General features: G+C 40.0%; 1 protein-coding gene across 1 annotated transcript in view; it reads right to left on the bottom strand.

Moving 5' to 3' along the window:
- The window catches only part of LOC122810646 (lysine-specific demethylase 2A-like), a 1654939-nt gene that overhangs the window by 850536 nt on the left and 782964 nt on the right, over positions 1-21439 (bottom strand). The window contains exon 15 of the mRNA XM_044082219.1: positions 20403-20684. Coding sequence (XP_043938154.1) covers positions 20403-20684 — 282 coding nt within the window. The remainder of the gene's footprint in view (positions 1-20402; positions 20685-21439) is intronic.

Raw genomic sequence — 21439 nt, 5'->3', positions numbered from 1 at the left:
ACAACATCTCTAGCCGAGTAAAATCCAGTCATTCAGCAAATCTAATGCCCCTGGGTGGGGGAAGGCAAAAACAAAAGGACAATCAACTGTATGGTCTTAGCACTTCCTTCCCCCACTGAGTGTGTGTAATCTGACTTGCAGTATGCTAATAAGGCTCTTTAAAAACCTTGCTCCTGGGTGAACATGTGACTCACACAGTACTCAAATGTAAAACTCCTCCAGCAAAAAATCTGAGCCAGTGCCCCTTTAATGCTGGCACTTCAAAATTATATCCTCTGGCTAAATACATATATTGAAGTTGTAATCATTTTTTGATTATTTTCATTTATGCAGGGATTCCTGGGACTTTTTGCACAAGTTGCAAAAAGTAAGTTATTCTGACAACTTGTGCTTTGTAATGACTGATGTTAACTTATTCAATGTGATCCTCCATGAGCAGGGTTTAAAGTGGTTCAGGGAATTTTTGGACGAATCAGGAAAATTGACTAATGACAAAGTCAATGTGCTAGTTCTTTTAATGGAGCTAGTTTTGGACTACAACTTTGTTTACATAGAAGGTCAGTATTTTCAACAGAAAAGGGGCATTGCAATGAGGGCGGTGTGTGCCCCCCTATATGCCAATACAGTGATGTTACAATGGGAGAAATATTTTGTACTGAATTTTCCAGTTGGAAGGCCCTGGAAATTACATGCTTGTTTTTAGACGGCATATTTATAGCACGGGAGACAACAAAAAATTAAATAGAAAATCTGATAAGTTACTTTAATTCTATCACGTCCTTTTTAAAGTTCACTTATTCCTACAGTGTCCAATGATTATTCTTACAAAAAGATGGTCACTAATATTTTTCGGAAACCTCATTATATGAATGCTTTATTGCATTATTCTAGTCGTCACCCCCAACATATTAAAAGGGATGTTGTAAAAGGACAATTTGCCCGTTTAGCAAAAATGATTTCAGAAGATCACGATTTTGAACTGGAAGGACATAAATTAGCATAAATGTTTTATGCTAGGGGGTACCCTGAAACATTAGTGGACTGTAATAAAAGTGAAATAAGTTTAAGAAGGGAAGGTACCATTATTCCTCTTTTAAGGAGTGACTTGAATTTTGTACAAAATGAGTCTAATGACATTGGTGCTACAAATGACAAAAAATTTGATTGTGCCTTTATTGCAACTTATACTGTAGACTCTATTACAATATTTAGTATTCTCTTAAAAAATTGGAGAATTTTTTCCTGTTTTGGAAAAACTGTAGACTCCCTGGGAGTAAGACCTTGTATGGTATACAGGCTTGGGAGATTCATTAGAGGATACCTGGAAGGAGGAGAAACAGGTAATTGGTCGAATAAAAAGAGGGGTACCTTTAAATGTGGATGTTGTAGGCAATGTAGTTTTATTTTAGAGAGGGTTATGATCAATATTGGAGCCCATAAAATTTACACCCCTTTTCAATGTACATGTAAACTCATAAGGAATTATCAAAAGAGAAAACAAACAAAAACTGAATTTTGCTCGTACTTCACATCTGAGAATTTATAACAGCACAAAGCAATACATAGAAAAATTAAAAAATGGAAAAAACAAGAAAATTAACAGGGACTTAAATGAGTATGCGAATGGCTAAGCATACACAAAACCACACAGCTTTCAGAACAAACGCAGACATTATAATAAGAGGAAAAACTTTCCTGTACCTAATTATGACAACAATCAGGATTTAGGGAATGTGGTTGACTTAGAAGAACATGGGGTATCCTCATATTATGACAATGAATACCCAGGGCTAAGAAGGTCAAACAGAATTAGAAATAAGAACGACTCTAATAGCAGACAAGAGCAACAACTGGGGTTTCAAGGAGCGGGATTTCAGTGAGCCAGACCAAGGAACAAAAACTGGAGGACATAGTTTTTTACATCAGGTTGTTGACACAATGGTGTGATTTTAAATGACCATGAAAGCCAAATTTGGTGGTTGTACCATTGTTTTGAATGTGCAAAATGATTTTAAAGTTGAAAATTTCTCTCATGTGCATGTCGATACTGATGTTGCAACCTTGTTATCCAGGGGTATGACATTTGTTCCAACCCACTCATTTAAGTTTACTGACATCATGACAGACAAAGTTGTATTTGAGAAAATTTAACCTCTCCTTACTGTATCAAAATCCCATGCTAAAAACACATATGGGATCAGTTTGACTTTTAACCCACCCCTCCATCCTAGACTAGTCATGTATGAAAAATTATGTGAACTAGATTTAATGAACATGCATAAATGTAAAAGCAGGCTCTTGGATGGTAAGATGAATCTTAACAAAAATGAGTGGTAACTTGTAAAGAATTTGCAAAAAGAAAAAAATAAGAATTATGAAACCTGATAAGGGGGTGGGGTAGTCATTATGAGTCTGGACATGTACAATAACAAAATGAACGAACTGCTAGAGACAGACACATATGAGGAGACTACACTTAATAAATTAAATGGAGCATATAGGAAGATCTATACTCAAGTGACATTTTCCTTTAAAGGAGGAAAAATGTACATTTATACAACTATCTCAAATTCTGACCCCAAGAATACCAGTGTTTTTTGGAATCCCCAAAATTCATAAAAGTTTACACCATCCCCCTGAGACCTTTAGTGGATGGGAGGGATTCAATAACTTCAACTTGTGCACAATATTTAGATTTTGAATTAAAGAAAATACTAAAAAAAGAATTTCAGATTTGTAAGGATTCATGGACCTTTTTGGCTTCCTTAAATAAAAAACTGGTGACCATAGATGTCCATGACCTTTACACAGTTATACCGCAGGATATTGGACTGGAGTGGGTCCATTAAATACTTGTAGAACATAGGGCCACCCATATTATTACCCTAATACTGAAGCTATTAGAGCTGGTACTTAGTAATAACTATATAACATTTAGCAACAAGAACTACTTACAGAAAAGGGGTATTGCCATGGGTTCACCTTGTGGCAGGGCATACGTCAATGTAGTCATGGCATACTGGGAAAAACATTTTGTTTTTCAGTCTTCCTCAATAACCATATTAAGACATACCATATATTCCAGGATATTTGCCTTACATGAAGACATACCGTAGATTCCAGGATATTTGCCTTATATGGAAGGGATCACTGGCTACACTCGAGCAATTCCTGGAATACATAAATAACACTTCATTCTTTAAATTCACTTTGAATGTGAACTTCAATTTTATTAATTATTTGGATGTTCACTTATTTAAGGATGAAGTTAAAGGGAGATACGTCACCACAATTCACAGGAAAGAGACTTATTCTGTTTCATTCACTACAGTAGTTCACATCCCCAGCATCAAAAAAGGTCTGTAGTGAAGGGACAGTTATAGTTAGGGCAGCTCGAATGGTCACCAGACACGAATATTTTATTCAGGTGTGTAATACTTTACATTCGATATTTCTTAAAAGCGCACACCCTGTAGAATTAATCGATAACTTGATTCAGGAAGTCACAAGGAAAAGAATGAATGGACATTTTCAGCCCATTCTGGGAAATGAATGTCACTCTACAGACACAACAGTAGAAGAGGTTGTTCATTCTATGGTAGAGCCTAGTGTAACTATGGACACGCAAAAGTATGGTACTGAACAAGTCTTCGATTTTTCAAGATCTTTAACTATTACATTTAGTGAAGACTTTAGAAAGTTAAGGTCCATATTTGAAAAGAATTGGCCTATAATAACAGATGACTCTAACATTAGAAAATAAATAGGTGAAAGACCCTTTATTACCTATAGAAAGGGAATGAATTTTAAAGACATATTTAAGGAGAAACAGTTTATGAATAGTCATTGTACGCATGGTATATTTTAAGTGCGGGGCATGTGCATGGTGCCATAAAATACAAGTAAACAATTTTACGGTACGAAATTTTACATACCACATAAAGGGAAAATATTACTGCAATTCAAAAGCAGTGATTTACTTAGTATCGTGTGACTCATGCCCAGCTTTTTACATAGGTAAAACGGAGAGGAAATATAGTCAACAGATTTATGAACATGACTATGCTGCTAAACATGTTTGACAATTTAGAGCATCAGTATAGTTTTTTAGACATTGATCAGGTTGAAATTAATGACAAAAAACCACGGGGACTACTTTTAGAATTTAAGGAACTTACAATGGCAAATCTGTTTACAGGCTACAGTTGGCTGGGGATAAATGATTGCAGCTCTAGCAACCCAGTGGTAAGGTTAACAGCATTGGAGAGAAAAAAACTTTAGCACTTTATAGTCATTATATTTTATACACAATTTTTAGCGATGTTTATTTAGTATTTTATTTTATTAAACTTTTTCTATTAGAAACATACACACATAAATCTTTGGGTTTTACTGTGTATGTGGTACCTTTTAGGGAGGCTATGGTGGTGGGTTTATTGATTGATTTGCATTTTTTTCATCCAATGAATTTGAACTATTTGAGTATATAAGGAAGTGATGTAAAGAATATGGTGTCTGATGAAGTTTAATACTTTATTAAACAAAAGTGTTGACCAGTTATTTATCAGTGTTTTTATTGCTTAATAAAAGGATTTTATCGTTCCACTGCTTCCTTTGATCATTCTGTGAATACTGTTGGAGTGTGTCTGGGAGACTAGTTCACAACTTTGCTTTTTTATTCACAAGGAATTGTATATTTGGCAAAATGTTTACAATGTACCGGTTTCTACATAGGAAAAACTAAGCGAAAATTTAAAGAACACATCTATGAACATAGATTAGACAAACAATAAAAATGGAAAGACTTCATTATACAAGCACATTCAACTTCATCCTGAATATTCCTTTGTTTTTTTTTGTTTACATATTGTTTTTCAGGACACCAGGGGTGGACCACTGGAAGATTTGACGGAGTATAAGGAAATGATGTGGCAAATTAAGTTGAATGCAAATGTTCCCCCAGGCTTAAATGAGCATGTATCTATTACTAGTAACTTGCATTTAAAGTCTTAAAATATATAAAATAGAGTATTTTAACAAGAGATTACATCACAATTGTAATGTTTTATTGTGCTTATTCACTTTTTAACTCATTAATTAAAAAAAAGTTGACCGTTTAACTTAGTGGGATTTGGTCATGTGATTTTTATTGGTTTAATTATTTAAACAAGTGTTTTTGTGGGAGGTACAATGGATTCTGAAGAAATCCAGAGTTATATTCTGATGAAAACACTTAATCCTGTTCTCAATAAAGACTGTATAGGTAAATAAATCTAACTAGTTACTTAATGTATGTATGGATGATGGGGCTTTTCTCCTGGGGCTTCTGCAGAAAAGGGGTTATTTATGACCTAGTCACACTTTCCCAGTAAACAAATGGAAATAAAAAAATAATCAATAAATTCTACAAAAATTAACTTTTATTTAGACAATAAACTGTAACACAGTCAGTTGAACTAGCTGTAGGTGTGGGTTGTCCTGCAAAATCTCAGATTTGTATAAAAAAAAGTCCCACTCTGGACACTTGGGAGAAGTGGCAACCCTATAGTATATAATTGTGCAAGAGCAGTATGGCAACAGCACACATACAAGAAAATTATACACTTATCTTTTGTTGATTTGCCATGGGGGACAAAACATTAGAGTATGAGATAGTAAACAGGGTAGGAGACTAGTTTACTTACAGCCCTGACACTGCTATCATGTGAGAAACGTGGAATGGCAACCACAGTTTAAATGGTATCATGTAGGTCTAACAGTTGTCAGACTGGGAATCCGCCACTCATCAGACATTACAAACTGTTAAAATGATGGCAAAAAGGATACACAGTATCATTTCATTTACTTGTTTACAGATAACCACTGTGGGACCAGACACAAATGTATACAGTTGCAAGGTAGAGAGAGAAAAATGCTGAAGGACATGTTCAACACAGTAAATCACTAAGATGCAGCATGTATAACAGGAAATGCACTAGATAGAAGTCAGCACAAAAATTATGAAATTAAAGGAATACATGAGTTTATCTACTAATGTTTAAACTTTGTATCACTGGGTCTAAAAGCCATTATAGTTTGCTAGAATTCAGAGATTAAAAAAACAGTAACGCAAGAAGAAAAAAAAAGGCCATGTCTACTTCTCTTTAAAACTTCCATCATTCGTATGCTTCCTGCAGAGCCTGTGGCAGTCACGTTATAAAGAGTTTACATTTAGTTAGCTTTTAGAAATCAGCACAAAATAAAAAATGAAATGAACTCTGCTTACTAATGTTTTAGGTTTGCATTACTCATATGATTTCCTGCAATTTAGTTGGAAGTTGGGTTACACAATTTTTGAAAGTCTACTTTTTCACGGAGGATATTAAGCACAGCCAAAACTAATGAATGACTCAAGTAAGACTTGCGAATACAACTGCAATTTGAGATGGAATTTTACTAAAACCACTGAGACTTCCTGTAAGCACCCCTCCCCTACCCCTACAGTCAAAGCTGGGACATGCACAGAAAACCAGACTGAAAATGAAAACAAAGTTCAGAATGAAAACAAAAAAATCACTGCCTACACTAAGTACATATATATAAAGATATATATATAAAAATATATATGTAAAAGGCCTCATAAACACTGACACTATATACACTATATAATGTCATGTCACAACAATTTATGGTATTTTTAACCTATATTATTGCACATTGTGTGGATGTATCATTAGTGTATATAGTGTCAGTGTTTATGAGGCCTTTTACATATATATTTATATATATATAGATATATATATATATCTTTATATATATGTACTTAGTGTAGGCAATGACCTCATAGATATGTGGATCATTTTACACATTTTTTATATTTAATTCAGTGACACTTTTTGGTGGTAAATTTCTGACTTCTTGAGACTTTTACATCATGACATCAATGTTAGTTCGCTTCCATCTACTGTGGTGGGTTGAATTGTTCTTAATAATAATATTTTTAACATATTAGATATTTCCTACTAGATGTATAAATTAATATATATATATGCTTTTCATATATATATTTTAGTGATAATGTTTGATGGTAAATTTCTGACTTCATGAGAGTTTACACCATGATACAAATATTAGTAGTTTTTTATTTATTGTGGCATCTTGAATGGATTTCTAATGCATAAGTGCTTTCACTAACAATAATTTTAATAAATTAGATACATTTCTTAGCAGTAATTTTATTTTATTGTGTATGCAATTATATGTTTTTTGTACAATGATAGTGTTTTGTCTTGGAACTACATACAGTCAGCTTTTGCGTGCAACTATCACTACATATCTTTTTATATATACCTTTTTTATATATATTTTCTATTTAAAATGTTTTTTAGACTTTGAATTAGTAGTAACAGGAAATGACATTTCCATTACTGTGATGCTCTGTCAGTTTAAAATTTTAACAGGAAATGACATCGTTGCTACTGTGATGTTTTGTTATAAATATGAGTGCTTTGTCAGTCTAAATTGTTTAACGGCCTGATGAAGACCTAGTTGAAAGCGCTTGCCGATTTTTATATGAATAAACTACCTTGGATATACTCTGTTGAACGCTTGGTTTGTCATTGAAGGTTTCCAAGCTATTGTTCCTCTGAAGTTTTGCTCTTGAATCAGGTACTTTATTTGAATTAACTGTTGACTCTATCTACAAGCAGATAGCTTATTTTTGTATGCACTGATTCGCATACTGGTGTTGAATAACAAGCCTGCATTGCATTTACCTGCTTTCTTTGTTATACGACTTTGGATATGTCCCGTTGAACGCTTGAGGTGCTGAAGAGTTTTCAAACCATTGTTCCACGGAAGCCTGATACAAAGTACTTGGTATACTTTTGCTTTTTATGGTGATACTGACTAACTGGTAACTCTATCTGTACGCAGCTAGCGTATTAGTGTATTTGTGTGTTATACAGACTGCTGTTGATTGATACGCTCTACGCATACTGTGCCACCACGCCTGCATTTCATACATTTTCTCTTTAACTATTTGGAAGCACAGGAGTGTTGGTGAGTGTAACCTTGCAGTTTTTCTTATTGATTACTGTTGTTCTAGACCATCTCTGCTAGTTGGATTGTTAAAAATCAGATTGTTAGTATAAGACTGCAAAGAATAAGAGAAAAAGAAACCAGGCTGTGGATGGTGATTCATTACTGGGACTAAGCAGTAATTCCTTAAGATTCCAAGAGCAGAATAAGTTATTTCTTAAACTTATTACACTGAATTGCACTTCTGTAATGCTTATAATTGTGCTATACAGTTAATCTACTACATTTTGCACTGTTATAAAGCTTTTTTACTGTTTCACTGCATATGTACTGTTTTATACTGTTTTAAACATTTTTTAACTGCTACACACTTCCATTACTCTAATTGCATATTTACTGAATTACTTAACTGTAAACTGCTTTATCATACTGAGAGTTGCATTTTCTGTTTGTGAGTGCTCTATCTGTGCTTTTCTGTGGATTATTTTTTGAGGTTTGTGTTCTAATCAGGTATCGTAAAACTGATTTGTTTGCAGTTAAAAGCATTCTCTAGTCTTCTTGCTCCTATATCTGTTTAAAACTTTCATTTAGTGGCTACAGCTAGTAGCTGTAATAGTTTCCCACCACCTCTTTCCTATTGTTGTCTTGTTCTTATACTTGGTGGCTTTGCAGTTGCCCACGCTCATACGGTATATTTGATCTGGGACACTCCTCCCAGTCTAGTGTCATTAGTTCATTCTACCTAAGACAGAGAGAGAGAGAGAGAGAGAGAACATTTGGGAAGGCCAACCCCCTCAGATTCTTAACCTTGAAATATCTTCTGTTCTAGCTTTCTCCTTTTCTACATTACTTTAAAACAAATTCTAAGCTTGTTTCCCCCCATTCCTGTAACTAGTGTAGTCCAGATACAGATTTGCTGTATCAAGGACTGTTTGTAACCTCCTGAGCCCCCCCCCCCCAAGGCTTTCTGTGTTGGAGGAAAGCCTGGTAGCCTATCAGTGGGAGTGGTAAGCACTAGGTAACCTATCCATTACATAAGGAGTGGTTTTTGTCCCAGAAATTGTTATTGGCCATTTGGGCAGGTTTTCCATCTCTCTCAACTTCCTGATTTAAAAGTCTGTACTTGCAATGGTTTCTCCCCTTACTGTAACTAGTCTAGTCCAGATACAGATCTGCTGTATCCAGGACTGTATGCAAGCTCTTGAGCCCCCAAGCCTTTCTGTGTTGGAGGGAAGCCTTCTAGCTTATCAGTGGGAGTGGCAAGTACTAGGTAACCTATCTACCACATAAGGAGTGGCTTCTGGCCCAGAAATTGTAGTTATTGGCCGTTTGGGCAGTTTTTCCATCTCTCTCAACTTTCTGATTTAAAAGCCCATATTTGCACTAGTTTCCCTTTCTGGTGACTAGTCTAGTTCAGATACAGATTTGCTGTATCCAGGACTGTTTGTAAGCTCCTGAGCCCCCCAAGCCTTTCTGCATTGGAGGGAAGCCTTCTAGCTTATCAGTGGGAGTGGTACGCACTTGGTAGCTTATGTACCACAAGGAGAGTGGTTTCTGTCCCAGTCATTGTGGTTTATTGGTCTTTCAGGCAGTTTCTTCCATCTCTTTCAACTTTCTGGCTTAAAAGCCTGCGTTTGCACTCATTTCCCCCTTTCCTGTAACTAGTCTAGTCCAGATAATGATTTGCTGTGTCCAAGACTGTTTATAAGCTTCTGAGCCCCCCCCCCAGCCTTTCTGTGTTGGAGGGAAGCCTTCTAGCTTATCAGTGGGAGTGGTAAGCACTAGGTAGCCTATCTACCACAAGAGGAGTGGTTCCTGGCCCATGAATTGTAGTTTATTGGCCGATTAGACAGTTTTTCCATCTCTCTCAACTTTCTGATTTACAGCCCGCGTTTACGCTCATTTCCCACCTTTCCCGTAACTAGTCTAGTCCAGATACAGACCTGGTGTATCCAGGGCTGTTTGTAAGCTTCTGACAAGCCAGAGTCTGCTCTTCAATTTTTCCCTTATATCCATTAATTGTCTCATCTCCTGCACATACTACCTTATTAGTCTAGCACTTCAACCAGACCTTCTTGTAGCAATTATTGTAGCACACAAAAGTGCTACCAGCACTAAATGTTCTACAAGGAAACAGATCCAGTATTTATCAAAGCCCACCCCTTCCAGGCATGTCTAAAGGTCAGTTCCCTGAGCTTTCTCCTATTAACCTGGTGAACTTGGGCATCCTGAGGCAATGTAGCAACTGCTTCATGGACACAGACAACCCTCTCCTCTTAACCTTCCAACACTCAGACTTGCGAGAGATGCACTTATATATTCAAAATGGAAGCCATGCACTCTCCAACCAAGACCAGAATAGCTGGTCAAGAGGAGAAGGTCAACACTTGCACCACACCACATGGAACACACAGCCCCTCCAGAACACACACCAGCACTGCCTTCACATAAAAACACAAGCCACACACCCACCTTCGCAGAGGCTCTCAAAAATCTAACCAAGCAGCAGAGACCTCCAAGGCAGAAATGCACTAGACCACCACAACACAGCACTAATCACGAGACACAACTCTCCTAAACAGTGTGCCACTCAACCAAAGCTCCTAAGGCAAAACAACACTAGTCATAGGTGACTCGATAGTGAGGCACACTGATGTCCCACTCACCAGAGTAAATAAGGAGAAAGTAACAGTCAGCTGCCTGTCAGGTGCCAGGATCCGCCACATAACGCACCACTCAGGTCCCTCAACAACAGGTACAGATATGACTCTGTCATTGTGCATGTGGGTGTGAATGACCCGAGACGTACCTCCCTGGACTACATGGAGAGAGACATGGAAGAACTCTTGGATTATGTAGCCCAGGTGGGTATGACCCTAGCCCTGAGCAGCATCCTACCATCACCCAGAATGATACCACAGTACAAGCATAAAATGCTTGATTTCAACAACTGGCTAAGTTTCTGGCGTCATTTTTAAGGGGATTCAGTATCTGCCTGGAATGACATGACTGACAGACCTCGATGCTCTGCCAGAGATGGTCTGCATCTGTCAGCCCCGAGCTTCTGGATACTGGCCAAGGCTCTTGCCACCCCTATATTGCCTTTTTTAGGCAGTGTTCCAAAGACCAAATTACCACCACTAACAGCTACAAACAAATGCAATCTGAGGGTCATGCTGCTCAATGCTAGAAGTCTAAATCTCAAAATGCACTCATTCGAAGCACTCCTTAAAATGGAGAACATCGATATTTGTGCTGTAACAGAGACCTGGTTCAAGGCAGCAGAAAGCACCCCTGCACTACCAGGCTACAACTCATTCCACATCTTTTGGCCCCAGAACTTGGACCGAAGCTCCAAAGGCAGTGTTGTTTCCATATCCATAAAGGATGCACACACCTCCAGACTGGTAGCCCTACATAATGCATTAGAGATGCTTCAGGTGCAGCAAACATTGGGTAAAAACAGCGATTCAGGTTGTAGCCTGCTGTAGGTCCCTAGCCATGTCCCAAGACTTGCACTCCACGTTCCTAAGCACCCTGGAGAATATTAAGGTCCAACCTAACACTCTTTTACTAGGCAACTTCAACTATCCCTCCATTAAAATTAAACTTCTCATGTACCAATACACTTGCCCGTTTCCTGGAGTTCATTAATTCCAGTGCCCTGAACGAGCTCGTTCTTACTGCACTAGAGGTAGCAACATCCTTGACCTGGTCATTACTAATGTGGGCGACCATTGCTCTACACCAATAGTCAGCTCCTCCCTGGTTAGATCCGACCACAAACTAATCACCTTGGAAATCCCCCCCGCGCAAAGGTAACCACCATAAAAAACTTTTCTAAAGCTAACTTTGGGCTCCTAAAAACAGAGGTGGCTAACTTCACGGCACCCATGCAAACAGAGAATAGTTGCGTGACCGCAGAATCATACACCAATGCACTGTACAAAAATGTACACAAATGCATGGATCTCGCCATGCCCAATAGAACCAAGATGCTCTCCTCCAAAAAAAGGAAGCCACTCTGGTGGCCCCTGCCATAAACAAACTGTACAACTGGAGGAGGAAACTGATGCGGAATAAGGCGAAGTCCCAAGACTGGAAAAACTCCCTTATCAGCCTCAACAAAAAGTTGAGATCCCTCATAACATCCTCTAAAGCTAGCAAACTGAATTGCAGCAGATAGTAAACACAACCACAAGGCCTTCTATTGTTATGTAAAGAATCTCCATGTCAATACCCAGATTTGCTCTGAGCTACTGCACAATGGTACCTCCTATACTAAGCCAACAGATACTGCCAGTATACTGGCAGACAGATTTAGTGCCAACTTTACCCCCGCCCAAGGGACCAATCACAATACCAGTAGATTGCCAGGCACCCAGTATTAGTGCTGCACAGGTTAAAACAGCACTGTCCAAGGCCAAAATACAGCTTCTATGGGACCTGACAATATCCCTGTCTGTGTTCTACATGAACTACTGAGTAAACTGTCGCCCTCACCTCAAGCTTTGCCCCTACCGAATGGCGCACTGCTACAGTCATCCATCTCCACAAAGGAGGAGCGACTACAGACCCTGGGAACTATCGCCCCATTAGCCTGATGAGTCTGATATGCAAAGCTATGGAAAGCATAATCATGGACCTAATAAACAAGGATATAGGGAATCTCCAAAATCTGGATCCCACACAGTTTGCTTTTGTGAAGGGTAGATCATGCCTACTCAACTTGGTAGACTTATTTAAGTCAGTCACCAGAGCTGTGGATGAAGGAAAGGTGGTTCATACAGCCTACCTTGATCTGGCCAAGGCTTCTGATACTACTCTCCACTCAGGAATCATAGACAAACTCACTAAGCTTGGCATCAACCCCTATATCACTAGGTGGGTTGCAAACTGGCTCACACATAGAACCCACAGTGTGAAAGTAGCTGACTCCAAGTCAGACTGCTGACTAGTCACAAGTGCAGTCCCCACAGGGTTCAGTCCCGGGTGCTCTCCTATTTGGTATCCAATTCTCTGAAGTCCAGGCCAACATGAAGGGACTCTGGCTGACAAAGTTCACAGACGACTGGAAGTTGGGAGCTATTAACTCCCCAACTGATGTTGACATCTTGCAGAATGGCCTCATTGAAACCAAAGACTGGTGTCAGAACCATGGCCTTAAACTCAATACCAAAAAATGTGTTGTCATCCCCTTTGGGAAAAACCCGGTTCCCATGAATTACCACATTGATGGTAGTCCACTGAACACAGACGACTGGAAGTTGGGAGCTATTAACTCCCCAACTGATGTTGACATCTTGCAGAATGGCCTCATTGAAACCAAAGACTGGTGTCAGAACCATGGCCTTAAACTCAATACCAAAAAATGTGTCGTCATCCCCTTTGTGAAAAACCCGGTTCCCATGAATTACCACATTGAGGGTAGTCCACTGAACACAGACAGTGTTATAAGAGATCTGGGAACACAGGTTGACAGCAACCTGTCTTTTGATCACCACATTGCCACTGTGGTCAGAAAGTCCTTCTATCTGCCACATTTCATTACTAAAGGTTTTGCATCCAGGAAGAAAGAGGTCATTGTCTCCCTCTACTCTACCCGCATTAGGCCAATCATCAAGCACAATGCCCCATTTGACATGTACCTCACTAGACACCTGCAACAACTGGAGAGACCACAAAAGTACCTCACAAAGAGGATCCTAGGCCTTAAACACTTGTCCTATATGGACAGACTCAAAAAACTCCAACTATTCTCTGTTTCATATTGCCTGCTTAGAGGACTTAAAAAGCCATGTCTGACCCAGCTCTGTTAGAAATGCTATATCTAAAGAAATCCAAATCCCTCCACATCACATACTCCAGAGACCTCAACCTCATTACCACAATTAGCAGAACATGCTGGAGAGAGAGTTTCATAACCAAGAGACTGCCCATGCTATGGAACAGACTTTCCCATACATGTCAAGCAGAGCACCTCACTGACCCTCTTCAAGAGAAATCTTGAGTGGGTGGGAAACAGAAAATTCACCCCTAGGATAACTCCAGTGGCTCTACTCGACAGAGGCACTGGGAACTAAGGTCGAGTGGCACTATGCCAGGGTAATCCTACGGCTAAGGCTTGTAAAGGCCCCAGGGCCATTAGCCTAGTACACACCTATAAACCTATGAAATAAGATTTTCCACAAGTGAAATTTAAAGTGAGTTGTAGATGCTGGTTCAAATGAGGTTTTGTTAAAGCCTTTAGGGAAAAAAAGCAAGGTTGCAAGGAGAAACTGGCTCTTTAACTGGACACTGGTAAAGGAAAACTCCTTTGAGGAAGGCTTTACAAATTTTGTATTAAACGAAAAAGTATTCCTCGACTTATGTGAAAATTATAAATAGCAGCTAGTTGGACTTTCATGGGGGAGAAGCTGAATCCTGTATCAAACACATATGCAAGGAAACATCTGAGGCAGAAGTTGAAATGGGGTTAATGTTTTGGGAGGATGCCCAAAAAATTAAGCATTTTCAGCTCCTACAATGCAACGGGTGGATTCTTTCTGGAAGTGGACAAAATCCTAACTACGTCAGAAGAAAAAGGCTGGGTTACTGCCCACCACTGGAATCAGAAAAATCAAGTAGTGGGCTTTAAGATGAGAAGGTCCAGGTGAGGTTCCTGTTTGGGTGGAAAGAAGACCCTGAGTTGGATCCCATATCCAGGGTGTTCCCTGAGATGAGGCCTGAGAAGGGGGGACCAGATTTGCTTGGGCCAGAAGGGGGCAATGAGGATGATAACATGCCTTGCATTTGATTCCTTTCTGTAGAAAAATGAAATGTTATGTACTTCCCATAATGACAGATCCATGTTGTCTCCATCTCAACCTGTGGGTTATCGGATCCAAAAATGGCCATATTCATAATCAGACTCAGAGCTCCATCTCCTCTACCAATAGGCCCCTACTGTTGCACCCTCTCCACTGACTGAAATTGCCCTCTAGAGAAAACCCTGAAACATAATTAGGATGGAGATAAAGGAGACAAGGGAAAGAAGACTGCAGAAATAGATCCCTCCTGTGCAGGCTTCAAGGCCAGACCACCTATGCTAACCAGGGGTACACACACACAAAAAAAAAAAATCTGGAGTGGGCATGAAGGTAGGGATGGCTGAGATGGACAGATACAGACAACATGTATCCGGTGTTGTCTTATCTGTCCAGTCTCAACTTGTAGGACAGTCTCCCCAGCTAGTAAAAACTACAGGGAGGCTTTAGGACAACAGTGAAACAAAAAAGGCTGCAGACCTAGACTGTAAATCCAGTTTGTAATGGGACACACAAGTACGAGTATTAGACCAGCCAACTGCAGCTCAAACATCAGCAAAAGAAGCCTACAACAAAATGGCAGTCGAGGTAGCAAATGGCCTTGTGGAATGACTTTTAGGTTTTGCTAATACAGGAATTCCTTTCAAGGAGGAAGCAAAGGAAATACCATCAGAAAGCCATTTTGATAGAGTCAGTTTGTAAGCAGACTTGTCAAGTCTTGTGTTAGAAAAACAAACATGTTTGGTCAGATTCTATGAAACATTTGGTTCTGTTCAGATAAAATCTAAGCTCTCTATGAACATCCAAACAATGATGAAAACATTCACCCTAGTTACTGAAATCTGTAAAGAAAATCTGCAAATGAGTGGGCTGGTTTAAAATTGATTCAGAAGTAATCTTGGGCAGAAAGCATAGGTTTAGTCCTTAAGGTAACTATCTTTATGAAAAACTATGCAGGGAGGTACATAAGATAATACCTGAAGTTCCAAGACTCTTCTGGATGATGTAATTACCATCAAAAAGAGAATTTTCCATTACAAAAATTTTAGGTTTAGAAAGGAACTGCAGCAGTACAGGAATGTCCCAAGCAGGCATCGGGTCCCTGACAGGTGGATGTTAACAAAAAGGTGCTCTTCAAGAAGGCCTTAGAAAGCTTGAGAGCTGCCACAGGGGTATGGATCCTTGCTGACAATGAAAGTTACATAAGGCAGCCAGTTGTACCTTAACAGCTGAATAACTAAGACCAGAATAAAAAACAGCCAACAAGTTCAGAAAGGCATCTAAAATGACACAAAAGGGATCCAAGCCCATGACAGAAGCCTGAATAGCAAATCTCTTCAATTTAGTATCATAATCCTTCTTGGAGGGTTTTTGGGGCAATTAAAGTATGTGAATAGCTCTCAGTGATTTTGAGATTTCTGGCCATCATTGGAATTGGAGAAACCATGCAGTCAACTTGAGGAAGCAAAGGTTTGAGGACAGCAATGCTGCATGCTGAGAAATCAGATCTTGAACTAGATTCCAGCACCCACAGCAGGTGAAGAAGATGGGGCCAAAATAAAGGGGAACCAAACAGGGCATTGGGGGACAGGTGCAGAGGACACCTGGAGGTCAAGCAAGAAGAGAGTCTCTGCATGACTGTCCCTTCGGAGGGATCAGGGCATAAACACTTTTGCAGTTTGTGCTGGAGGGGGTTGCAAAAATACTGCAGCAGATGGTGCCACAGTGGCTGAAAATCTGCTGTACTACCTTGGGATTCAGAGACCACTAGTGAGGTGGAACAAGATTCCTGCTCAAGCTATCTGCTAGGGTGCTGGATCTCCCCTGGATATGCACTATGATCAGAAACTGTTGAGAGGACATAACCCACTTCCAAACTCTCATGACCTCAACACAGGCTAGGATGAGCTCCTCCTTGCTTGTTCAGATATCACACTACTGGCATATTGTCAAATCTGTATGGCAATCACACCCTATGAGATGAGGTCCTGAAATGCCTGCAATGCTATGATGACCAGCCTCATTTCTAAAACATGGATCTGAAGACTGATCTCATTCCTCAACCAGGTACCTTGGAAGTCTTTCCATGCAAAATGACCCCTCCTCCCCCAAACAGAAGCATCTGCAGTTACTGTGACCTGGGGATGAGGAAGAACAAAGAGACAACCCGCAGTGACCAGTGGGGACTCCAACTGCCACTGAACATGGTGGAAACAAAAGCCTGCCAGGAAACACTGGAAAGTCCATGGGGTGAATCAGATAGGACCACACAATGAACTTCAAGAGTCAAGAGTCCATGGTCCAGTATGGAGTCTTACAAGATTTAAGAGTCAAACAGAAATTGTCATGTGCCCAGAAGACTCAGTACTGATGCGGTAGGGCCTAGGAACCTGCAGAATGTGAGAAGCCTGTATACGAAGTGACTTTAGCCTCGAAAATGGCAACTTGGCTGTTTGAGTGACCAGATCAAAATGGCAGATGATAGATTCTAACACTTGAACTGGTACCAGGCTGGACTTTTTGTGATTCACTGTTATTCCCAAGGACAGACAGCTGAAGTATGGACTCTTGGACTCTGATGAGAGATGCCACTCTGGAAGCAGTCAGGTGCCAACTGACCAGGTAAAGGAAGACTCAGAACACTTGCAGCCTGAACCATGCTGTCCCTACTGCCATGCATTTGGTGAACCTCTGGGGAGCTATGATGACACGAAAGGACAAAGCCCGAAAGTGATAATGACTGCCCCCAACTGAAAGCATGACAATCTTCTGGAGTGCTTCTCTATCTTAATGCGAGCATAGGCATCCTTGAGATCCACTGAGCATATCCCTTCATTCTTCTTCACAAGAGGTAGAATAGACTGAACGATGACCATGAGGAACTTAGTCTATTTGACCAAATGGTTCAATTTGCTGAAATCCAGAATGGGTCTGAGGTCTTTATTTTTCTTTGGAACCAAGGAAAATTTAGAATAGACTCCAGATTCTCCCAAGGTCTGGTGTGAAATCTTGGATGAGTCTGTTGGCCAGCAGCTTTTGAATTTCCACTGCTACATCCCTTATCTGTGGGATGGGACATCTGGAAGGGATTTTTGAAAATCTTTTGGGAGAACAAAAAGGGAATGGTTTAACCTCTGGATAGGACTCAACACCTATGCATCTCAGAAGATGGCCTCCCAAGTTTTTGGGTGGAGAGCCAAGTGACTGCCGACTGCCTCCAGAGTGGTAGTTGGACAATCCTTCAAGAGCACTAGAAAGAACAAACTGGAGAAAGCCCTGGTTCTGCAGACGGCCCCATAAGCGCACTCATTATGGTTACCCCTGCCACATGAACAGGGGGGTTAACCTTTACTTGAAACGTCCTAGAAAGGTAACAGAGCTTTGTGAAAAAGAGAGACTCTACCTGACTTTCTGCCTCCTGGAGAAGGACCATTGAGTGGGTGAGTAACAAATTCCAATGACAGACCACATCTTTCTGTCCTGTTCGTTTCTAGTGAGTGTGCTCCTGCCCTTTAAGCCAAAAAGGGGGAAAAAAAAATCTAAAGGTGAATTACCAAATTACACTTTCAAACAGTTCATAAAATTGCACAAGCATATCCAAGCACATAGCAATCCTGGTGCCTGAAGCAAAGGATAGTATCCTCATGGAAACTTTAGATATGGACTGCATAGTAGACAATGGAGCCTCCACAGGCTGCTGAGTCATGACAACTTTTGATTCTTCAGCTAGAAGGTCTCACTGAAGCCCCAAGTCAAGGTTACTGAACTCTATATGCACCTTTCCAAATGGTTCAGGCCCGAGACTCCCTGTTGGAAAGATGGACCAAGGAACTCTCCTTGGAGATCATCTTTTTAGTGGTCACTGCAACCACAATACTCCAGTGGGGTCTGTCCTTAGAAGGGAACAAAATCTTGCCTGTTTTTTTGGAGACTGGTTCCATCATATTGGGCTCTCTCCAAGCTGAAGGCACTAAGTCTACAAGACTGTCTGGTAGGGGAACCAACCAGGATGTGGATGGGCTTTTGCCAATGTCCTCCAGAAACACCAACTCCTCTGGGGATGGTGCTTCTGTGGTCCAGTCCCTACAATGTCAACTGTAAACCCCTTCCCATTGCTTACAAGAAAATGGAACACAAGCAAAAGGAAACTCTTTTTATGACAACCTCCCTCCCTAAACAAAACAAACAAAAAAAAAATGGGGAATTAAATCACAGGCATGGACTTCCCTTACTTTAGGAAGATGCTACACTTACCAGAATGAATGTATTTCATCTTCTTCATCTTGAGAAAAAAATGGAGAGAAGTAATGCATTTCAAGCCTGTAAGTGTTTTTATGCTAAAAAGTAAGTTTCTGTGCAGGACTAGTTTTCACCACAGTTTAGTTAAAAAGAACAGTACATAGCATAGGCGGAGCTTTAGAGTTGGGGATGGGACTTGCAGAAGCAGAGCACAATTTGATCTGCCACACGGTATTACTAGAAATGTTATGGTTTTAGATGTAAAGGAAACAGCACAGCTACAAACTGAATTTCTGAGTGTTAAATCAATTCCCAGTGACACCTTCCTGTTTTTTCTGTAACGGCATGTCAGTGTTAAAAAAAAATGTCACTGTTATAACACAGAAACAGTGCTTTTCATTTTTATGCTATGAAATCAGTACTGGAGGAAAACACAGCAAAAATGCAACTACTGGCAACCAAAAGAAAAGATCTAATCTACATAAATAGATGGAATATTAGTGGACAGACTTGCTGCATCCATGGAAATATGCCACAACTGCACTGCACATCTGCAATCCTCACTGCATATAAAAACAAGAGGAAATGTTTGCCTCTAGACAGGGTGGCTGTCCATTTAGGTTCTGTATGCAGCTAGCAGAACTAACTTGCTGACCTCAATCAAGGCAAAATGATGAGTCTGCTTGAGGCAGTGAAGGGGAATGGCTTAAGGCTCAACATGCACAACTAAACAGTGTGCCTGGAAAGAAAGAAAAAAAATGCACCTGACCACTTGCAGACCACTTTCAATACTCCTTGCTGATAACAGCCTAAAGCGTAGTCTGTTTTGCCAAAACAGTCTACAGGTAATGAAAAACACCCAAGCACCTCCTGCAACATCTTAAAAGAGATTATAGAAGCAAGACAAGTACTTCAAAAAAGCTTTCAGATTTTCTTAACTACAAGGGGGAAATTTCTTGCTAAACCTGAAAAGAACATTTAAAATAGACAAAATTCCACCATGGCAGGTTAACACAAACTAGTTAACACAGCTGTAAACCAAAAGTGAAAGCAAAACCTATGGTACAATGGAAATAAGTTTATCATTCTCTCATGACTCTTCTAGTGTCAAAAGCTCTAGAGAAGCAAGATAATCACACCCGAAATACAAAACTCATCCATTCCTTGACAAACCAACCTGTATACTCAGAGAGAGTCCTACAACTGCATAGAAAAGCATATTTGCTTTTTTTTTTTTTTTTTTTTTTGTAAAGGAAAAGTTAACTCACAGCATTTTCAACTTCCATGCCAACTACAGTAAATAAACTTTCTTAAACCTGGTCTTCTGGAGATACTTACTGCCATACATTGGCGCAGCACACATGACTGCTTCATGCGACCTGGCCCACCAAACTTCTTCATGTCTTTACAGTAGTGGCATACTCCACATTCATCTCGTAAGCATGCTTCACATTTCCTGCAACGCACTCTTCGCCGCCTCACTGCTGAGGACACTGCACCTGGGGGTCGAGATGACTTCAATGCATGTTTTGCTGGTGAACGGGGAGGTGGCCTCATTGTGTGAGGTTTTGTGATGGGCAATGAAGAAGTCTTGGACTTTGGACGATTCACCATACGTGACTGGAAGCACAACAAAAAAAAAAGCAATTTGGAAAAGAAATTAATGTCAGCAGTGGGCATATAATAGTGAAACTGGTACAGCCAAGAAGGAACGGGTTCTTGCAGCAATTTAACACACAAAATTAATCCACTGTGAGGTTAACACATTTTTCTCCAACAGTACAGCTATTCAGTACTACCCACTCTGACATAACACAGCAATAAAGCATGATGTTCTTCATACCCACTAAAGCACAGAAGCATAATGTTTTCATAAGCCAAGTCAAAGAAAATCTGAGACAAAGGGAGAAAAGTACCTTCTCTTCACTGTTGCAGTATTCATTACAATAGGGATCGCCTGCCAAGGGTGACCAGACGTCTGGCCAGTATACCAAAACCTTTAGGTTGCTTTAAGGTATGCTGTACATCACACTTATGCTTGTTGTGTAGCATAGGGCATAAAGGTGACGTCCGGATGTACCATGCGCCCCAGTAGGAATGCCAGTTCAAGGTATAGAGAGGTAATCACTACATCCAGAAAAGAAATGGACCAGAGGGGTGGAGGGAGGGAGTGAATACTGCAACAGTGAAGAGAAGGAAATCTATAGTTATGGTAAGATTTTACACAACTGTACTATGTCCTTCCATTTCACTGTTGTGGTACTCATTACAATAGTGAGAGTGCCAAAGCTCAGGAAGAAGCTTGGGAGGAAGGAGGACTAGCAGAGTACTCTAGGAAGCCATTAAGGATGCCCCTAGCAAAACCAGCTCTAGCT

This window comes from Protopterus annectens, chromosome 9.part0 (genome assembly GCF_019279795.1).
Source record: "Protopterus annectens isolate FY-2018-M chromosome 9.part0, PAN1.0, whole genome shotgun sequence".
Lineage (NCBI taxonomy): Eukaryota > Metazoa > Chordata > Ceratodontiformes > Protopteridae > Protopterus > Protopterus annectens.
This window is presented reverse-complemented; position numbering and strand designations above follow the sequence as displayed.